This window comes from Microplitis demolitor, chromosome 9 (assembly GCF_026212275.2).
Source record: "Microplitis demolitor isolate Queensland-Clemson2020A chromosome 9, iyMicDemo2.1a, whole genome shotgun sequence".
Taxonomy (NCBI): domain Eukaryota; kingdom Metazoa; phylum Arthropoda; class Insecta; order Hymenoptera; family Braconidae; genus Microplitis; species Microplitis demolitor.
Window position 1 is genome coordinate 14,257,055 of NC_068553.1, and position 14,711 is coordinate 14,271,765.

General features: G+C 27.8%; 3 protein-coding genes across 3 annotated transcripts; 2 read left to right on the forward strand and 1 right to left on the reverse strand.

Moving 5' to 3' along the window:
- Positions 1-74: 74 nt before the first annotated feature.
- LOC103568606 (mitochondrial coenzyme A diphosphatase NUDT8) lies at positions 75-2,969 on the reverse strand. Its single transcript, XM_008545538.3, has 3 exons — positions 2,879-2,969; positions 606-1,274; positions 75-515 (listed from the first exon to the last, which is right to left on the reverse strand). Exons 1-2 carry the CDS (start codon positions 2,924-2,926, stop codon positions 612-614), a joined length of 711 nt encoding a protein of 236 aa, XP_008543760.1. The 5' UTR covers positions 2,927-2,969; the 3' UTR covers positions 75-515; positions 606-611.
- A 144-nt stretch (positions 2,970-3,113) lies between these two features.
- On the forward strand, positions 3,114-6,602 carry LOC103568605 (sugar transporter SWEET1). Its single transcript, XM_008545537.3, has 4 exons — positions 3,114-3,350; positions 3,422-3,499; positions 3,583-3,865; positions 6,222-6,602. The coding sequence occupies exons 1-4, from the start codon at positions 3,274-3,276 to the stop codon at positions 6,435-6,437; spliced, it is 654 nt and encodes a 217-aa protein (XP_008543759.1). The 5' UTR covers positions 3,114-3,273; the 3' UTR covers positions 6,438-6,602.
- Positions 6,603-8,206: 1,604 nt separating this feature from the next.
- On the forward strand, positions 8,207-10,255 carry LOC103568616 (spermine oxidase-like). The gene is made up of 8 exons (XM_008545550.1): positions 8,207-8,459; positions 8,561-8,828; positions 8,909-9,122; positions 9,201-9,431; positions 9,504-9,629; positions 9,692-9,894; positions 9,955-10,075; positions 10,139-10,255. Exons 1-8 carry the CDS (start codon positions 8,264-8,266, stop codon positions 10,253-10,255), a joined length of 1,476 nt encoding a protein of 491 aa, XP_008543772.1. The 5' UTR covers positions 8,207-8,263.
- The last annotated feature ends 4,456 nt before the right edge of the window (positions 10,256-14,711 follow it).

Sequence of the window (14,711 nt, forward strand, 5' to 3'; positions counted from 1 at the left end):
ATAATTTTATTATATAATTACAATTACTCATAAAATTAATTAATTATTTTTTTTATATCACCTTCGCACGAAAATATATATAATATATACACTGGTCACAAATATTGAAGGATATTGAAAAAATCCTGGTTTTCAGATGGTTTTCAAAAAACTGCTATTTTGTAAAAAAAGAAAAGAATGCAAATTGAAGCTTAAAGTTTCTAGTTTTTAGATTCTTGGTTCATTTCTCCAAATCACTAATAGTTTTTAAGCAATTATAAAAAAATCAAAAAGGAAAAAATTTTAAAAACTTTCTTACCTTTCGAAATGGGCTTCAATGAATTTATTTATTTTTTTTTTCAATTACTGCTTACACCTTTTTAGGATTGTTTTAGGACCTGTTTAAAAAATAGCAATTTCTTCGAAAATAAAATTTTCATCAAAAACAGAATCACTGGCGCCATCTTTGGATATAAAAGTAACTATCAATATTTATCTGTCCCGATAAAATAAATCGAAAAAGGTTTCAACCGCGTCTGAAGCAAAGTAAATATATTTTTTTTTTTTTTTTGTAAAAGAAAATAGAAAATTTAAAAATAATTTATTTCTATTTAAATTCAATTTACAAATTTCTAGGATATTTTTACAAGTTGAAATGGTTTAAAATCATAAACATCAGGAACCAAAGTCTTCATAATAACATGGGTAATAACAGCAGTAAGTCCCCAAATTCTATGTTTACCTCCCGTGTATGCCGGCAAAATATATCCTTGCCGAAAATAAGTGAACCGACACTTGTTAGGGTCACACAAATCCTTCAAACTTACAACAAAAGCTTCATCTACTTCCTCAACATTAATATCTAATCTTCCAGGGTCTATTTCTCCAATAAATCCCACAACCGGCATTACATCAACGTCATTTCTTCCGACGAAATTACCTCGTGACCAAATATCAATTTTTTCCCGCGGAATTTTTAATTCTTCCCACGTTTCGCGGATCGCTGTTTCTTCATAACTTTTATCGTCGTCATCCTGTATCCCACCAGGAAATGACACTTGTCCTCGATTAGTATTCAATTTAAACGACCTTAGTGTATATAACAATCCCAATTCATTTTTGTATAAACAAAGTGGCACTAATACCGCAGCTTTTTTTTCATTATCTTTCATTTTTAACGGTTTCATCACTTGCAATCTTTCAATACATGATTTTTTATATTCCTCACTCAGTATCACATCCGGACTCAATTTATTTTTTAAATCACTAAGCGTATTTATTTTTCTACTTATTGTCTGCAAATAAAAAATTTATCTCACAATACTATTCAACATTTTTTCGATTTACAACAATCCCTGATTAAGAAATCTAATTTGGAATGATTTGAGATTACGTAACTCTAAATCATTTTGAATCATTCTAAATTGTCTGAATTATTTTGCTTTTGAGCATAAATTTTAGAATGAATCATTTTAAATCATGCTTAATTAAAAAATAATGAAATATTATTTTATGATTTGAAATTACTTGAAATGATTTAAACTCTCGAATCATTTCAAATTAAATTGAATTAAAAAATAATAACGCTATTTCTGGTTCCTCGAACAATTCAGAATTATTTGAAATAATTTGAACGCTTGAATCATTTCAAAATAAATCGAATTAGAAAATAATATTACAATTATTTTGAATTACTTCAAATTATGATTTTATGATATGATACAATATGAAATAATTAAAATTTTTCAAATAATTTTAAATTAGATTTCTTAATCAGGGATAATTGTCATGAAAATTTAATAAAATATATTAATTTTACATGAGTAATCAAGGAATAATCTTTGATCAAAAGATAATGAGAATATTTTAAAATATATGTTTGGTGTGCGACTTTAGACTCTTGTAAACTTATTTTGACTCTCCATTAAAAATGATAAATTTTATCATTTTTTTTCAGTGTAAAATACGACCATAAGAAGCTGATTTTGAACTATTTTAGAACTTTTTAGTTGATCTTATTTTAAAAGTATCAATTCAATCATTGATTTTTTATTTAGATTTTCAAAAGTTTAAAAAACGTTCAAAAAAAGTTGATCGTTCTGTCACATTTTGAAGTTTAGAATAGTCAACACTTTTTCAAAAAATTTTTTTACATGTAATCAAGATATAAAATTGGATACTTATTCGAAAAATTTAAAAAGTACAGTACTAACTGTTTTTTTTTAAGTTTTATTTAGTTTTCAATAATTGTGAGTTTATTGTAGCCTTGCTATGAAATTCTCGTATTTAAAAACTAATCAACGTTCTAAATTAGCAAATTGTCTAACTCCATTTCAGAAAATCCTCCATTTACGCGAAAAAAAGTAATTTAAAAATTTTTTTTCATTTAAAAACCAATTTCGTATATAGTATATAACTATCAGCTTTAAAATTAATACTATTTAAACTTAACTGACTTATGAACAAAAAAAAACTATTATTTAAATGAAATAAAATAAAATATACTATAATTTTAATTTTTATGACATTTATCACTTGGAAACTTAAAGTAATGTAAAATAAAATCCAAAATAATTTATAATTATATTCATATTTTATATTTATGATTAATTCGAACTTTCCAATAGTTTCAAATACCTTGCTTTAAATTTCAAGGAAAATTTGTAAAGAAATTCATATTTTTTAAATTTTTGCCGCCTTTTTTACAATCAGCATTAAAATCTTCTATTACCAGCGGTAAAAAAAATTTCTATAATACCAAGTGAGTAAAATTGCCGGTTGAATCAGCTGTTACGTAAGTTACTATTATTATTATTATTATTATTATTATTATTATTATTATTATTATTATTATTATTATTATTAGTATTGTAAAAAAAAAAATGAAAGTCATACTTACAAATTGTCGATAAGTTAAATAAAATAGAGAGCATTTATTAATTGCCATGGTAACAATTTTCTAAATAAAAATAAATAAATATCACTGTAAATATTTGGTCAACATATTACTTTTAGTATTACTATTATTATTATTATTATTATAAATAAAAAAATGAAGAAACTTAGCACTGCACATTTTTTATCGAATGAATTCAGCGACCCTAGTGGTGAATTTTAACAAACGATACAAAATAATAATATTAAATAATGCTTATTATTTATCTTGCTTGTACAGATAAAAAAAATAAAGTTTATTTTAATCACTTAGATGTGAAATACATAACCGTGGCACTCCAAGTAATATAAAAAAATAATATTTGTATTTTCATAAATAAATATTAAAATAATGTAGAAATGATTTCGGAAGCGTTCAAAGATTTTTTAGCGACGTCAGCTTCTATTTGCACAGTATTACAATTTTTAGCTGGCACGTGAGTAATTTATTTTATAAAAATTAATAAATTAAATATTATTCATTTAAATTATTATTTTTTTTTTCCAGATTAGTCTGTAGAAAGTATATAATTAACGGAACAACTGGCGATACATCTGGTTTTGCATTTATTACATGTTTAGTATCGTGAGTCTTTACAGTGAATTTTTTATGATTTAGTTATTTATTAATTTATTTATTAATAATTTAATTCACTATTTATTTTTTAGATGCAGCTTTTGGTTAAGATACGGATGGATGATAAAAGATATTTTTGTGATTATGGTTAATATGTTTGGAGTTGTATTACAGTTGGGATATATCGCTATTTATATATTGTACTGTATTAAAAAATCAATCATCGTCAGACAATTTTTATTAGCAGTTTTGTTTATTACTGGAGTATATTTATGGAGTGTTGTTGAAGAAGACAAACAACTGGCGACAAGACAAATCGGTTTTTTGAGCTGTGGGTTCACTATTTTATTTTTTGCGTCTCCTCTGACTATGCTGGTACGTGTAATTAATTAATACTTAATGAATGTGAATCTAGCAGACATCAGACAAATTAAAAATTGTTTATAAATAGAGTAAATAATTAATAAAAATTTAATTTTTAAAAATAAACATTTAAAAAATTTTGAAATTAATAAGTGCATGGAAATGTCAGGAAATTTCGAAAAGTATCCGGGAATTAAATTGTGACAGTTCAAAATTTCAAAAAATTTTCAATAATACACTAGTTAAAAAAATTTCAAATTTTTAAGTGATTTTAAACAGATTGTAACTCAAAGGAAAATGGTCGTACGACAAAAACAAAAAAGGCAAATTGTAGCTTAAAGTGCCTAGTGTTCTCATCTAGTCCTTAAATTTTTTTATTATGTACAGTTCCGTAGTAATCCTAAGAAAACTATCGAAAAATAAACTTACCAAATTTCTGCTCGGCTTAAAAACGGTCTTCGAGCTTCAATAAATTTTTTTCGATAATTATCATTGATTTTTTATTGCTCCGAACCGTGCATAATTAAAACTTTAGTATCCCTTAATTTTTGTAACCAGTGTATTTTGAATTTATTTGAATCATAAAATTTCTTATCAAATATTTTAACTTACACATTTTTAATATCGAATAATTAAATGTAGGCAATATCAATTTATTTTATTGCTATTTTTTATGGTTTCTTGTATGATTTAATCATCAAATTTAATTATTGAAAATGAAAATATAACAAAAACTTTGAATATCTAAATGATACAAATAAAATTTCTAAATCAGGGAAAAATGTGAAAAACTTTACTGGAAAATCGGGAAATATCAGGGAATTTTAAAATCATTTCTTTGTGGCCACCATAGATTAAAATAGTGTTACCTGAGAATTAATTAAATTCAATTATTTTATATCATGACTATTTTTTTACGGACTTTATAATTTATAGATTAAGAATTTGATTAAATTTTATTTTTTATAATTTAATTATGTATGGTAATATATTTTATTATTTGTTATCAGTATAAGCAGTTTAAATAGTGATTGAAAAAGACAATTTAATTGCCTACCACTATGGCTTGATTTAAAATTAAAAAAAAAAAAGTGATCTCTTTTAAAAATAAAAAAATTTTTTAACTCAAATCTTCAATAATTTATTTAAAAGTCTTAAAAAGTTTATTTAAAATTCAATTGTTCAAGCGGTTATAATTTTTAAACTATCGAATTTGGTGCTGCGACGTTTTAGCCGACGACATTTCAACCGGATGTCAGTTCCTGATAATAATTCAACAAGACGACACTTTAACTGTTTTTTCGTATTCAAAAAACTCTTACCATTAAATTTATCATAGACAATTTTTCATGCTAAAATTTATTTGGTAATCGGAAAAAATAGACTCAGAAAAGTAATTTTTCAACTGACTATCGATTTCCTGTGGAACTTCAAACTCTGCCTTACTATTTGATCTATCATGTCTTTCAATTCCTCTGTTAATTTTTTTCGTAAACAATGGACATCTCAAGGGGGTCCAGAGGCAAAGCCCTGGTGAGGTTCAGTGGTGAATCCTTGGTGAAAGATGGGAGTCGAAGCCTCTAGATAAAAATAAGAACTATCATTATTTTGCGAATGTAACAACAGACGAGAGATAAAGAATTTTTTCTTGGTATTTATTTAACATATCTCTGTTTTGGAAGATGAATTTGAGGATGTTATCGTAAAAATTCAGGTTCGACTCCTGGCTTGTTTCTGATCTCGGTAATTCTTTTTAAGATGATCTTAGCTTTCAATGAGTGAAAAAATATTATCTCAAATAAATTTTCTATTTAAAAGAAAAAAAACCATATTGTATTATTTAATATTTATTTTGTCTTGCGGTGGAAATATCGCTGTTGTTCGGTTGAATTGTCATGGTTTAGTTTGTCATTGGTTAATTGATGATATTTTCTCTTGAAACAATCAATCGGTTTTCAATAATTCATAACAAACTATAGTAATTAAACTTTACATCGGATTGTTTGTTAACTACATTCTCAAAATATTCAATTTGTTGCTGGATTTTTTTTAAATTACAAAAAATTATGTATCATTCATTTATAATATAAAATGAAAAAAATCCACGGTAATACCCTCTCTTAACCTATTTAAATAAGTGTAACTTTTAATTGTACCAAATAAGTTTTTGAAACTAAGCTTATATAAAATGAACATTTTCTTTTCAATTATCGTTTATTTTATGTAATTTTCGAGATATTCCTATGTAAAGTTGACAAAATTTTTTTTTGTAAATTTTTAATAATTTGTATTTATAAAAAATAAATTTATGATTTATAATAATAATAATAATAATAATAGCAATATTATTTTAAATTTCATGTTGCAGGCTCATGTAATAAAAAATAAAAGTGCTGAAAGTCTACCATTTCCTGTGATAATATCATCTCTAGTAGTATCATGCCAATGGTTTGCATACGGATGCTTAAAGGACGACCCTTTTATTCAAATGCCAAATTTTCTCGGTTGTATTTTATCAGCATTTCAGCTATCACTGTTCGTTATTTATCCAAGTAAAAAAGTTGGTGATATACGTATTATTTAATGAACTATAAATGAACTAATCATTGACGTACCGTAACCTTGAAATAGGCTTACCGTAATTTATATATATACATATATATTTTTAACAATTGACTTTAGGTATTTAAGGTTTTTTTTTTTTAATTGTGTAAACGAATAAGAGACTTTTTAAAAATGTATATTAAAAATAAATGTATTTTATCTATTATAAAATGTATTACTCAATAATTTTTTTATGTTAAAGAATAGAAGTAAAAATTTGAAAACCGCCCGATCCTGTGGGCCAGCCCCGTAACCCCACTGTTTTCGAGCTCAAGAAGCTCGAAAACATTGTTAATACACTTTTGAGCTCTTCAAGCTTAACAATAGTAATGTCGCACATTCCATTGCAAAAATTCAAGTGATAAATAATAACAAAAAAAAAAAAATGAAGTAAATCGTTGTTTTTTTTTTTAATTTATATCCACAATATCTTCTGAAATGATGAACCGATTGTGACGATGAAAATGGCATTTCACACAGTTTTCTGACCTCTAACATGGGAAAATTTTTTGAAACATTTAATAAATAATATCGCGTGCCAAAAGGTAGAAGGGTGCTACAGGTTAGTAGGGATCCATGCTAAAAGGGTGCATGCAAACTTTTTTTTTGCCATTAGTTTTGAAATTTTTCAAAATGCAAAGATCTGTAAAAAAAAAGTTGGGCGTTCTTAAGCAAAAAGGGCGCATAGAAAAAAATTCAAATTTTAATACCAAATACTGACTTATATAGTTTCACAAGGAAAAAACAGTTTCCTTCACATTTTTTTCTCAAAATTAATTAAAAATAAAATAATTAAAAAAAGAAAATGGGAAAAGCAAATTTTTAATTAAATAAAAAATTTTCATGCGGGCTATAAAAAATAAAAAAATAAAAATTTACTTTAGTAAGAATTTTAAAATATTTTATTAACCCTAAGAATCAACTTTGAAATAAAAACTATTAATGAGAAGTTTCGAATGATTTTCAAATATGAATAGCTTGATTCGATGCGAAATAAATAACTCGTAAGTTCGAACTATTCGCATACTTTTAACGCGTAGTTACCTATTATCATATTTGATAGCGCAGTGTCTGTTTTTATACTATCTTATATATCATATATGCTCATATATGGTCATATATAGACATACAGTTTTATATAAAAAATTTGAGCTGACTATTATAATTACTTATAAACAAGATGTTATAGTGTAAAAAAATAGGAAATTTTTTTGATATCACTAACAGCATTTTGATGATCATATTTTGCTTTTTCCAAAGTAATTAGAGATTTTAAAGTCGATCGTTTAAGTCTTATCAGAGAAATCAATAAAAAACTAAAAAAAAGAAATTTTTTTTTTTTTTTTCGTAATTCATCAATATTTTCGAGTCTACTTGATCAAATGATTTGATACTTCCAGGAAAGTTCATAGTCAACAAGCTCTTTCGATTGCCACCTTAATTATCCAAATCGGTTCTTTCGTTACAAAGAGTTCACACACACACACCCAATAATTTCCATCTTTTTGAAAATTTTCACAACGGGAAAAAAATTGTATAAGTATGATTACGAAAGTTATTAGTGTTTAAAGGTCGTGAATATGAAAATATAATAATGTCCTTCCTTCCTATCGTCATTTATCGTCAAGTTTATCTTGAGAGATGACCTGATCAGCCATGAAACTTGCATGAACTATGATGCGATTGATAATATTAAATAGATTCTCAAGTATATCATACATTTGTTGGAAGATAATTTTCCAAGAAAATTGACGGTATATTTATTACCAGATTACCATCATAACTGATTAGTAAACGTGCAAAACAATGAGATTGTTAATTTTACTCTGTTTTACAACTTGTGTTTTATCTTCTGAAGACATACCTCCACGGGTTATAGTTGTTGGTTCAGGTGCATCTGGTATTGCAGCAGCTTCAAGGCTCCTTCAATATGGGTTTAATAATACTACTATCCTCGAAGCTGAAAATCGAATCGGTGGAAGAATTTATTCCATTGAAATGGGTAAATTTAATCCCCCGCTATATAATTCTAAGGATACTTTATTGTGGATTTTTCTATTTAATAATTATATGTCTATGTAATAAGTATATATTCAATTGCAGGTGACTATTTAGTTGACATGGGCGCTCAATGGGTACATGGCGAAAAATCCAACGTTGTATTCGAGTTGGCCGGGCCATTAGGCCTTCTTGAAAGGTTTTCTGATAGCGGACTCAATTTTAACCATAAAATATTTGGATCATCGGGAGTAGTAATACCTGAGAGTGTAGCAACCCCATTAATAGATTATTTTATTAACAATGTTACACACATATATGATGATATCGATAATTTGAAAACTGGCTCGTTTGGAGAATATGCAGAACCGAAGTAAATATATTTTTTAATGAAATTTAATAATAAATTCCTGTTTAACAAATTATAATTAAAATTGATTTTTATTTTTTGAGATTATATGAATATTTTAAAAATCATCCAGAAATAACTACGGACCAATATCAGCCACTGCTACATTCATTGAATATGATGCGAATGGAAGAAGATGCTGAATCGGATTGGTATGAAATATCAGCAAGAGCGATACGAGATTTCGAAGGATGCGAAGGTGACCACGAAATCAATTGGAAAAACCGGACATATTCTACTATTCTAGATATACTTATGGTTTGTTATATTACTTTATAGTTATGATTAATACTATTACTAAATTAATTTGGATAATAATATAATTATTATATTTAGAAAAAATATCCAAATCCAGAGAAAGAACTTCCAGTAAAAGATATAATTAAACTGAATACCAAAGTAACGGAAATAAAATTCGATGAAACTCCTTTAAAAGTGACAACTGCTGATGGACAAGAATATTTTGCTGATTATGTAATAGTAACATCGTCTTTAGGTGTCATTAAAAAAAATTACAACAAATTATTTAATCCACCATTGCCTGAAAAAAAACTTTTGGCCATTAACGTAATTATTACTTTAGCGAAAATAATTGCTGAGTTAAATTCGAAAATAATGACAATAGAAAAATTATTGTAGAATATTTCCTATGGAGGTGTCGCTAAAATAATTCTCTATTATGAAAATCCTTGGTGGTTGCACGACCCTATCTATGGGCGGAATTTATATTGGACAGAAAAGGACAGAAAGGAATTAGAAAATGATGTATGAATTCTATAATGTTCAGAACTTCAAAATTATTTGCTATTTAAATATTTAATTTTTAGCCTAAAAAAAAATGGATGCTTGGTGTGTACAGAGGATTGATAATTGAGCACAAACCAAAGTTGTTTCTTCTTTGGGTATGTGGACCTTACGTCCGTGAAATGGAATTAACGCCAGAAGCATTATTTCAAGATCAAGTAAAACAACTTGTCACTAAATTTTTTGGAAAGGCTTATAATTTAACTGAGCCAACTATTATTAAAAGGTGTGCTTAGAATCATTGCAAAATTTAAACTGCAAAGATAATTTAATTGTGTTCTTTTAGGAGTTTATGGAACACCAATGAAAACTTTCTTGGTACTTATAGTTCTCATGGGGTAAAATATTATACAGCTGGTGCTCACATTGAAGATTATGCAGAACCAATCATGAATAATAATAAGCCGGTATGTATTTAATATTTATTGTATTTAATATTTGAAATGAGTTCCTCGGGAATTTCTTTTTAGGTACTGCTATTCGCTGGTGAAGGTACAAGTGTTCATTATGGAATGGTCCATGGCGCAATCGAAACAGGATGGCGAGAAGCTAATCGTATAATTATAGATTACAGCAAAAATATATAAATTTTAATATATAAGTGATGTGTTGTTGTGCAAATAAAAAAAGAAAATTTATATGGTTATTTCTGTATATAAAAAATTTGAAAAACGGATGATCTACGGGCTAGCCCTAAAACTTCCCGCGGATTTTCAGCTCCTTGATCCTGGAAAAATTATTGTCAAATGACCCGATCATACTGTACTGATTACGCTTTATTTTTAGCAATTGTAGAAATTAATGTCGCTTCAAACCCTTCCTCGATCTAAATCGGTTAATCCGTTCAAAAGTTGTAGAATATTTACATACATACAATCGAACATCATCTTGAAAGTCAGAAGAGCTTACTAGGACTTAAAAACGTTGAGGCCTGTTAAAAACTTAGGTTTCGAAAATCGAACTAAACCCAATAACATCCTTTTTTTTACCTATAAGTTCCACATATGTGGAAAATTTTAAACGTGTACTTAGCGCGATTTTATACAGAGAATCTGTTTTTGGTAGGATTACTTTAACCCTTTAATGAAATTATGAAGAATTAAATTTGACAAGCTTCGAAAAATTTTTGACAAACATTCTATTTACAAAATGAATAGAATCCCTATATGATATGAACGAAGAACTTGAGTCTCTTCCCTACTTAAAAAATCCGATAGGTTCTTATAGTTGTATGTGTAAGGCCCTATAGTTAACTATAGCACTTCTCATAGAACTCATTCATTCTTATCAAATCTCTAAGGGAATTTATGAAAATCTATTGGATTCTATGAGATTTTCTAAACAGGGTTAGCTAAAAGGATCTATTTTGTAGAGGATCAAATTTTCTAACAAATCTTTATCTACATTTTTACTGTGAATTTTGACATTTAGTCAATATCGATTAAAATTCCAAATTATTATTAAAAAGACGATTTCCAGAACCAATTTAAAAAAAAACGATTAGAATCTCAGTAAAATTACTAAGAAGATTTTTTAAGAGTATTAAATTATCTACAAATTGCCGCTAACGGCGACTCGATAACTTCCCAGGAAAAAATGATCAGACATGAACAGGCATGAGTCTTCAGGCCTGATCAGACATGAAAAATGGGCGTACCTGATCAGGCATGTTCAAGTCTGATCAGGTACGTTCATGCCTGTTCATGTCCATCCGGGAAAAAAAATTATGCATAAAAAATGGCCCTATATAATTATATATATTTATGTATTACTATATTATATTATATATAATTATTGCTATAAAAATAAAAAAAAAATGGGAAATTCGGGCGTGTGCAGGAATTGAATTGCGGACCTTGCGCTCGATAGTTTAACACGCTACCCACTGACTTAAGAGATTTAGTTGAATTATAGGTTTTGTATGAACTTTAAGTAATAAAAATCTTATATGTGATAGATTCTTGGTCAACAAAATTTTATATATATGAACAGGCATGAACAGACATGAGCAGGCATAAAAAGGTATGATCAGGCCTGAGCGTATTTAACGCTTCAGACATGAACAGGCATGGACAGGTATGATCAGGTCTGATCTTTTTTTTCTGGGTTAGGTCAAAGCAATAATATATAAAATATCCGAAAAAATGATTAAAAACTCTGTTTTTTCAATTTTTTCGTTGATAATATGGTTTAAACTAATTCAATGATTATATAATGATCATTATATAATCATGATATGATGATAAAAAAAGACCATAAAAAGGAAAAGTTTGTAAGAATTTAGACACATTTTAGTACAGTACATTTTGATTTATCTGAAAAAATAACATAGAATGTTATTTTCTAAACTTTTCAACGTTGATATCTTTTAAACTAATCTTAATTATTATTATTATTATTATTATTATTATTATTATTATTATTATTATTATTATTATTATTATTATTATTATTATTATTATTATTATTATTATTATTATTATTTTATTTTATTTTAAAGCTAATTAGAATTTGAAAGCGATCGATTCAGCCGTCTTGAAGATATTTGAAAAAAACCGTTCTTTATCATTTCTTTCTCCAACGATATCTCTCGAACAAATTAACCGATTGAGATGGTTAAGGCGGCATTCGACGCATTTTATTGATTTCTAGAGCTGATTAGATTTTGAAGTTGATCGTTCAATTCGTTTTTGAGAAATGAATAAAAAACTACAAAAAAAAATTTTTTTTTTTGTAATTCGCCAACATTTATACTAATGAAGACAATAAATCTTAATTTAATTACTTAATTAATAATTTTCAGATATTTTCAATAAGCTTTTAAAAATGACTATATTCGTTCATGCATGATTATATCTAATTATATATGATTATATATGATCAGATCTGGCCACTTTTCAGATCTGATTATATATGGACTCATATATAATTATATATAATTATACAAAATCATTTTTTATCGGCTAACCAAATAGAGTTTATCAATTCATTTATTAAAAATGACAAAATAGATTATATTGAAGTAATAAAATTTAGTTTAAGACGCGTTTTCATTTGTTTCTCTATTCGCACTCAACTGGATAAACGGTACTATCTCTGTTGCACTTGTAAATTAAATAGGAACTTTGTCCAAGCTTTTCTCGTAAACAAATGGAAGTTATCAAAAAATTCAAGTGCACTTCGCTAGTCTATAGAGTAAAGCATCGGGTCTGTGTCTTTATTTTACGTTTAGAGCTTTTATTTCAGAGAAAAGCTGGGACAAAATTATCTGAAAACCGTTCTTAACAGAATTTAAGAAAAACAATTTAATTTTCCAAAGAGAAATTTTTTTTCAGTGTGCAATTTTCAAAAATTATTTTAGTGCAATAGAAGCTTGAAGAGCTTGAAAATGTATTCACACTAATGTTTTTAAGCAAAAGTTGGCATTTCCAAAAGTTGATGACAACTTTCTGAGAAACTTGTCGACAACTTTCAGCTCGTGTAACTGTTGCCTACAAGTTGCTCAGAAAGTTGTTGACAGGTTGCGGTGGTAGATTGTTGACAACTTGTCGTCAAGTTGATCGCAACTCATGTACACCAGCTTTCTGATCAGAAACTCTGGCTATCAGGGAAATAACAAAAGAAAGTTATAATAGTATCTTATCAGTATGACGCGTGATATTACTATCTCTTTCTATCTCTTATTTATCATTTGAAAACTACTTTATCATCAACAAAGTACAATTCCGACAGTCGTTACTTTTTCGACAGATGGAGACAAAGGAGGCTTCAGATTCCTACATTTGCTCAAACGTCCCTGACAGCCAAGTTGGCGAGAAACTGACGAGAAACTTGCAGCCGCAACTGGACACCAAGTTGACCGCCAACAGTTGGTACCTCCAATAGTTAATAGATATTTTCTGAGAAAGTTGGTGGCAAAAGTTGGAAATCCAAAAAGTTGATGGACACTTTCTGAAAAAGTTGGTGGCAAAAGTTGCTTGCAAAAGTTGACAATCATAAGTTGACGGTAAGTTTCCTTTCAATTTCCTCAGAAACTTGCATTCCAGTTGCGGCTCCATACTGCCGCCAACTTTTTGAGAAAGTTGGCGGTAACTTGTAGCCAAAAGTTGCAAAAGCTGAAGTTGTCGATAACTTGTCGTCAAGTTGGTCGGAAACTGATGAATGACCAACTTTTTCACGATCAACTCGTGTTATCAGGGGTGTTTCAAGTTTTAATAATCTCTGATAACACGAGTTGATCGTGAAAAAGTTGGTCATTCATTAGTTTCCGACCAACTTGACGACAAGTTTTCGACAACTTCAGCTTTTGCAACTTTTGGCTACAAGTTTCTCAGAAAATGTCATCAACTATTGACGGTATTGGAGGTACCAACTGTTGACGGTCAACTTGATGTCCAGTTGCGGCTGCAAGTTTCTCGTCAGTTTTTCGCCAACTTGGCTATCAGGGAATAAATTGAGCAAAAATTGACCGCAAATTTTTCTTTACAACTTTTGCTTTCAAATTGTTTGCAAATTCGAACAGCAAATTTCAGACAATTTCAATGTCAAATTACTGTCAATTTCAAGCTAAAGTCTCTATTAGGGATTAACAGCTAATTTTTCTTACATGTCAACTGTTCCATCAACTTCTTACTTCTTCAAAGTAATGGACATAAGCCTTTTTCACTCTACTATAATTCTAACAATTGCTTATTGGTTTTTCATCATAATCGTTCCAAATAAATTTACAATATTAACATACGGACTTCTTTACAATGCAGTTTTAAATTATCTTTATTGCAACAAATAAACGATACAGTTTACACCGTTCTACATTACTTGACATCATTGTCGGGTCATCACACACTAGTCATATGACTTAATACAGCATTAATCTGAGATATTTATCATAACTTCTTATCAATCTATGATTTAAACATTCGCAGTTCTTTCAAATTATAATTATCCTATAAAATTGCAAAATCAAATAAATTTTTACTTGTTACACAATTCATAGCTACTATTCTTGAGGGTAAAGGTACAGCCCCTTTGATATTTAAAAAA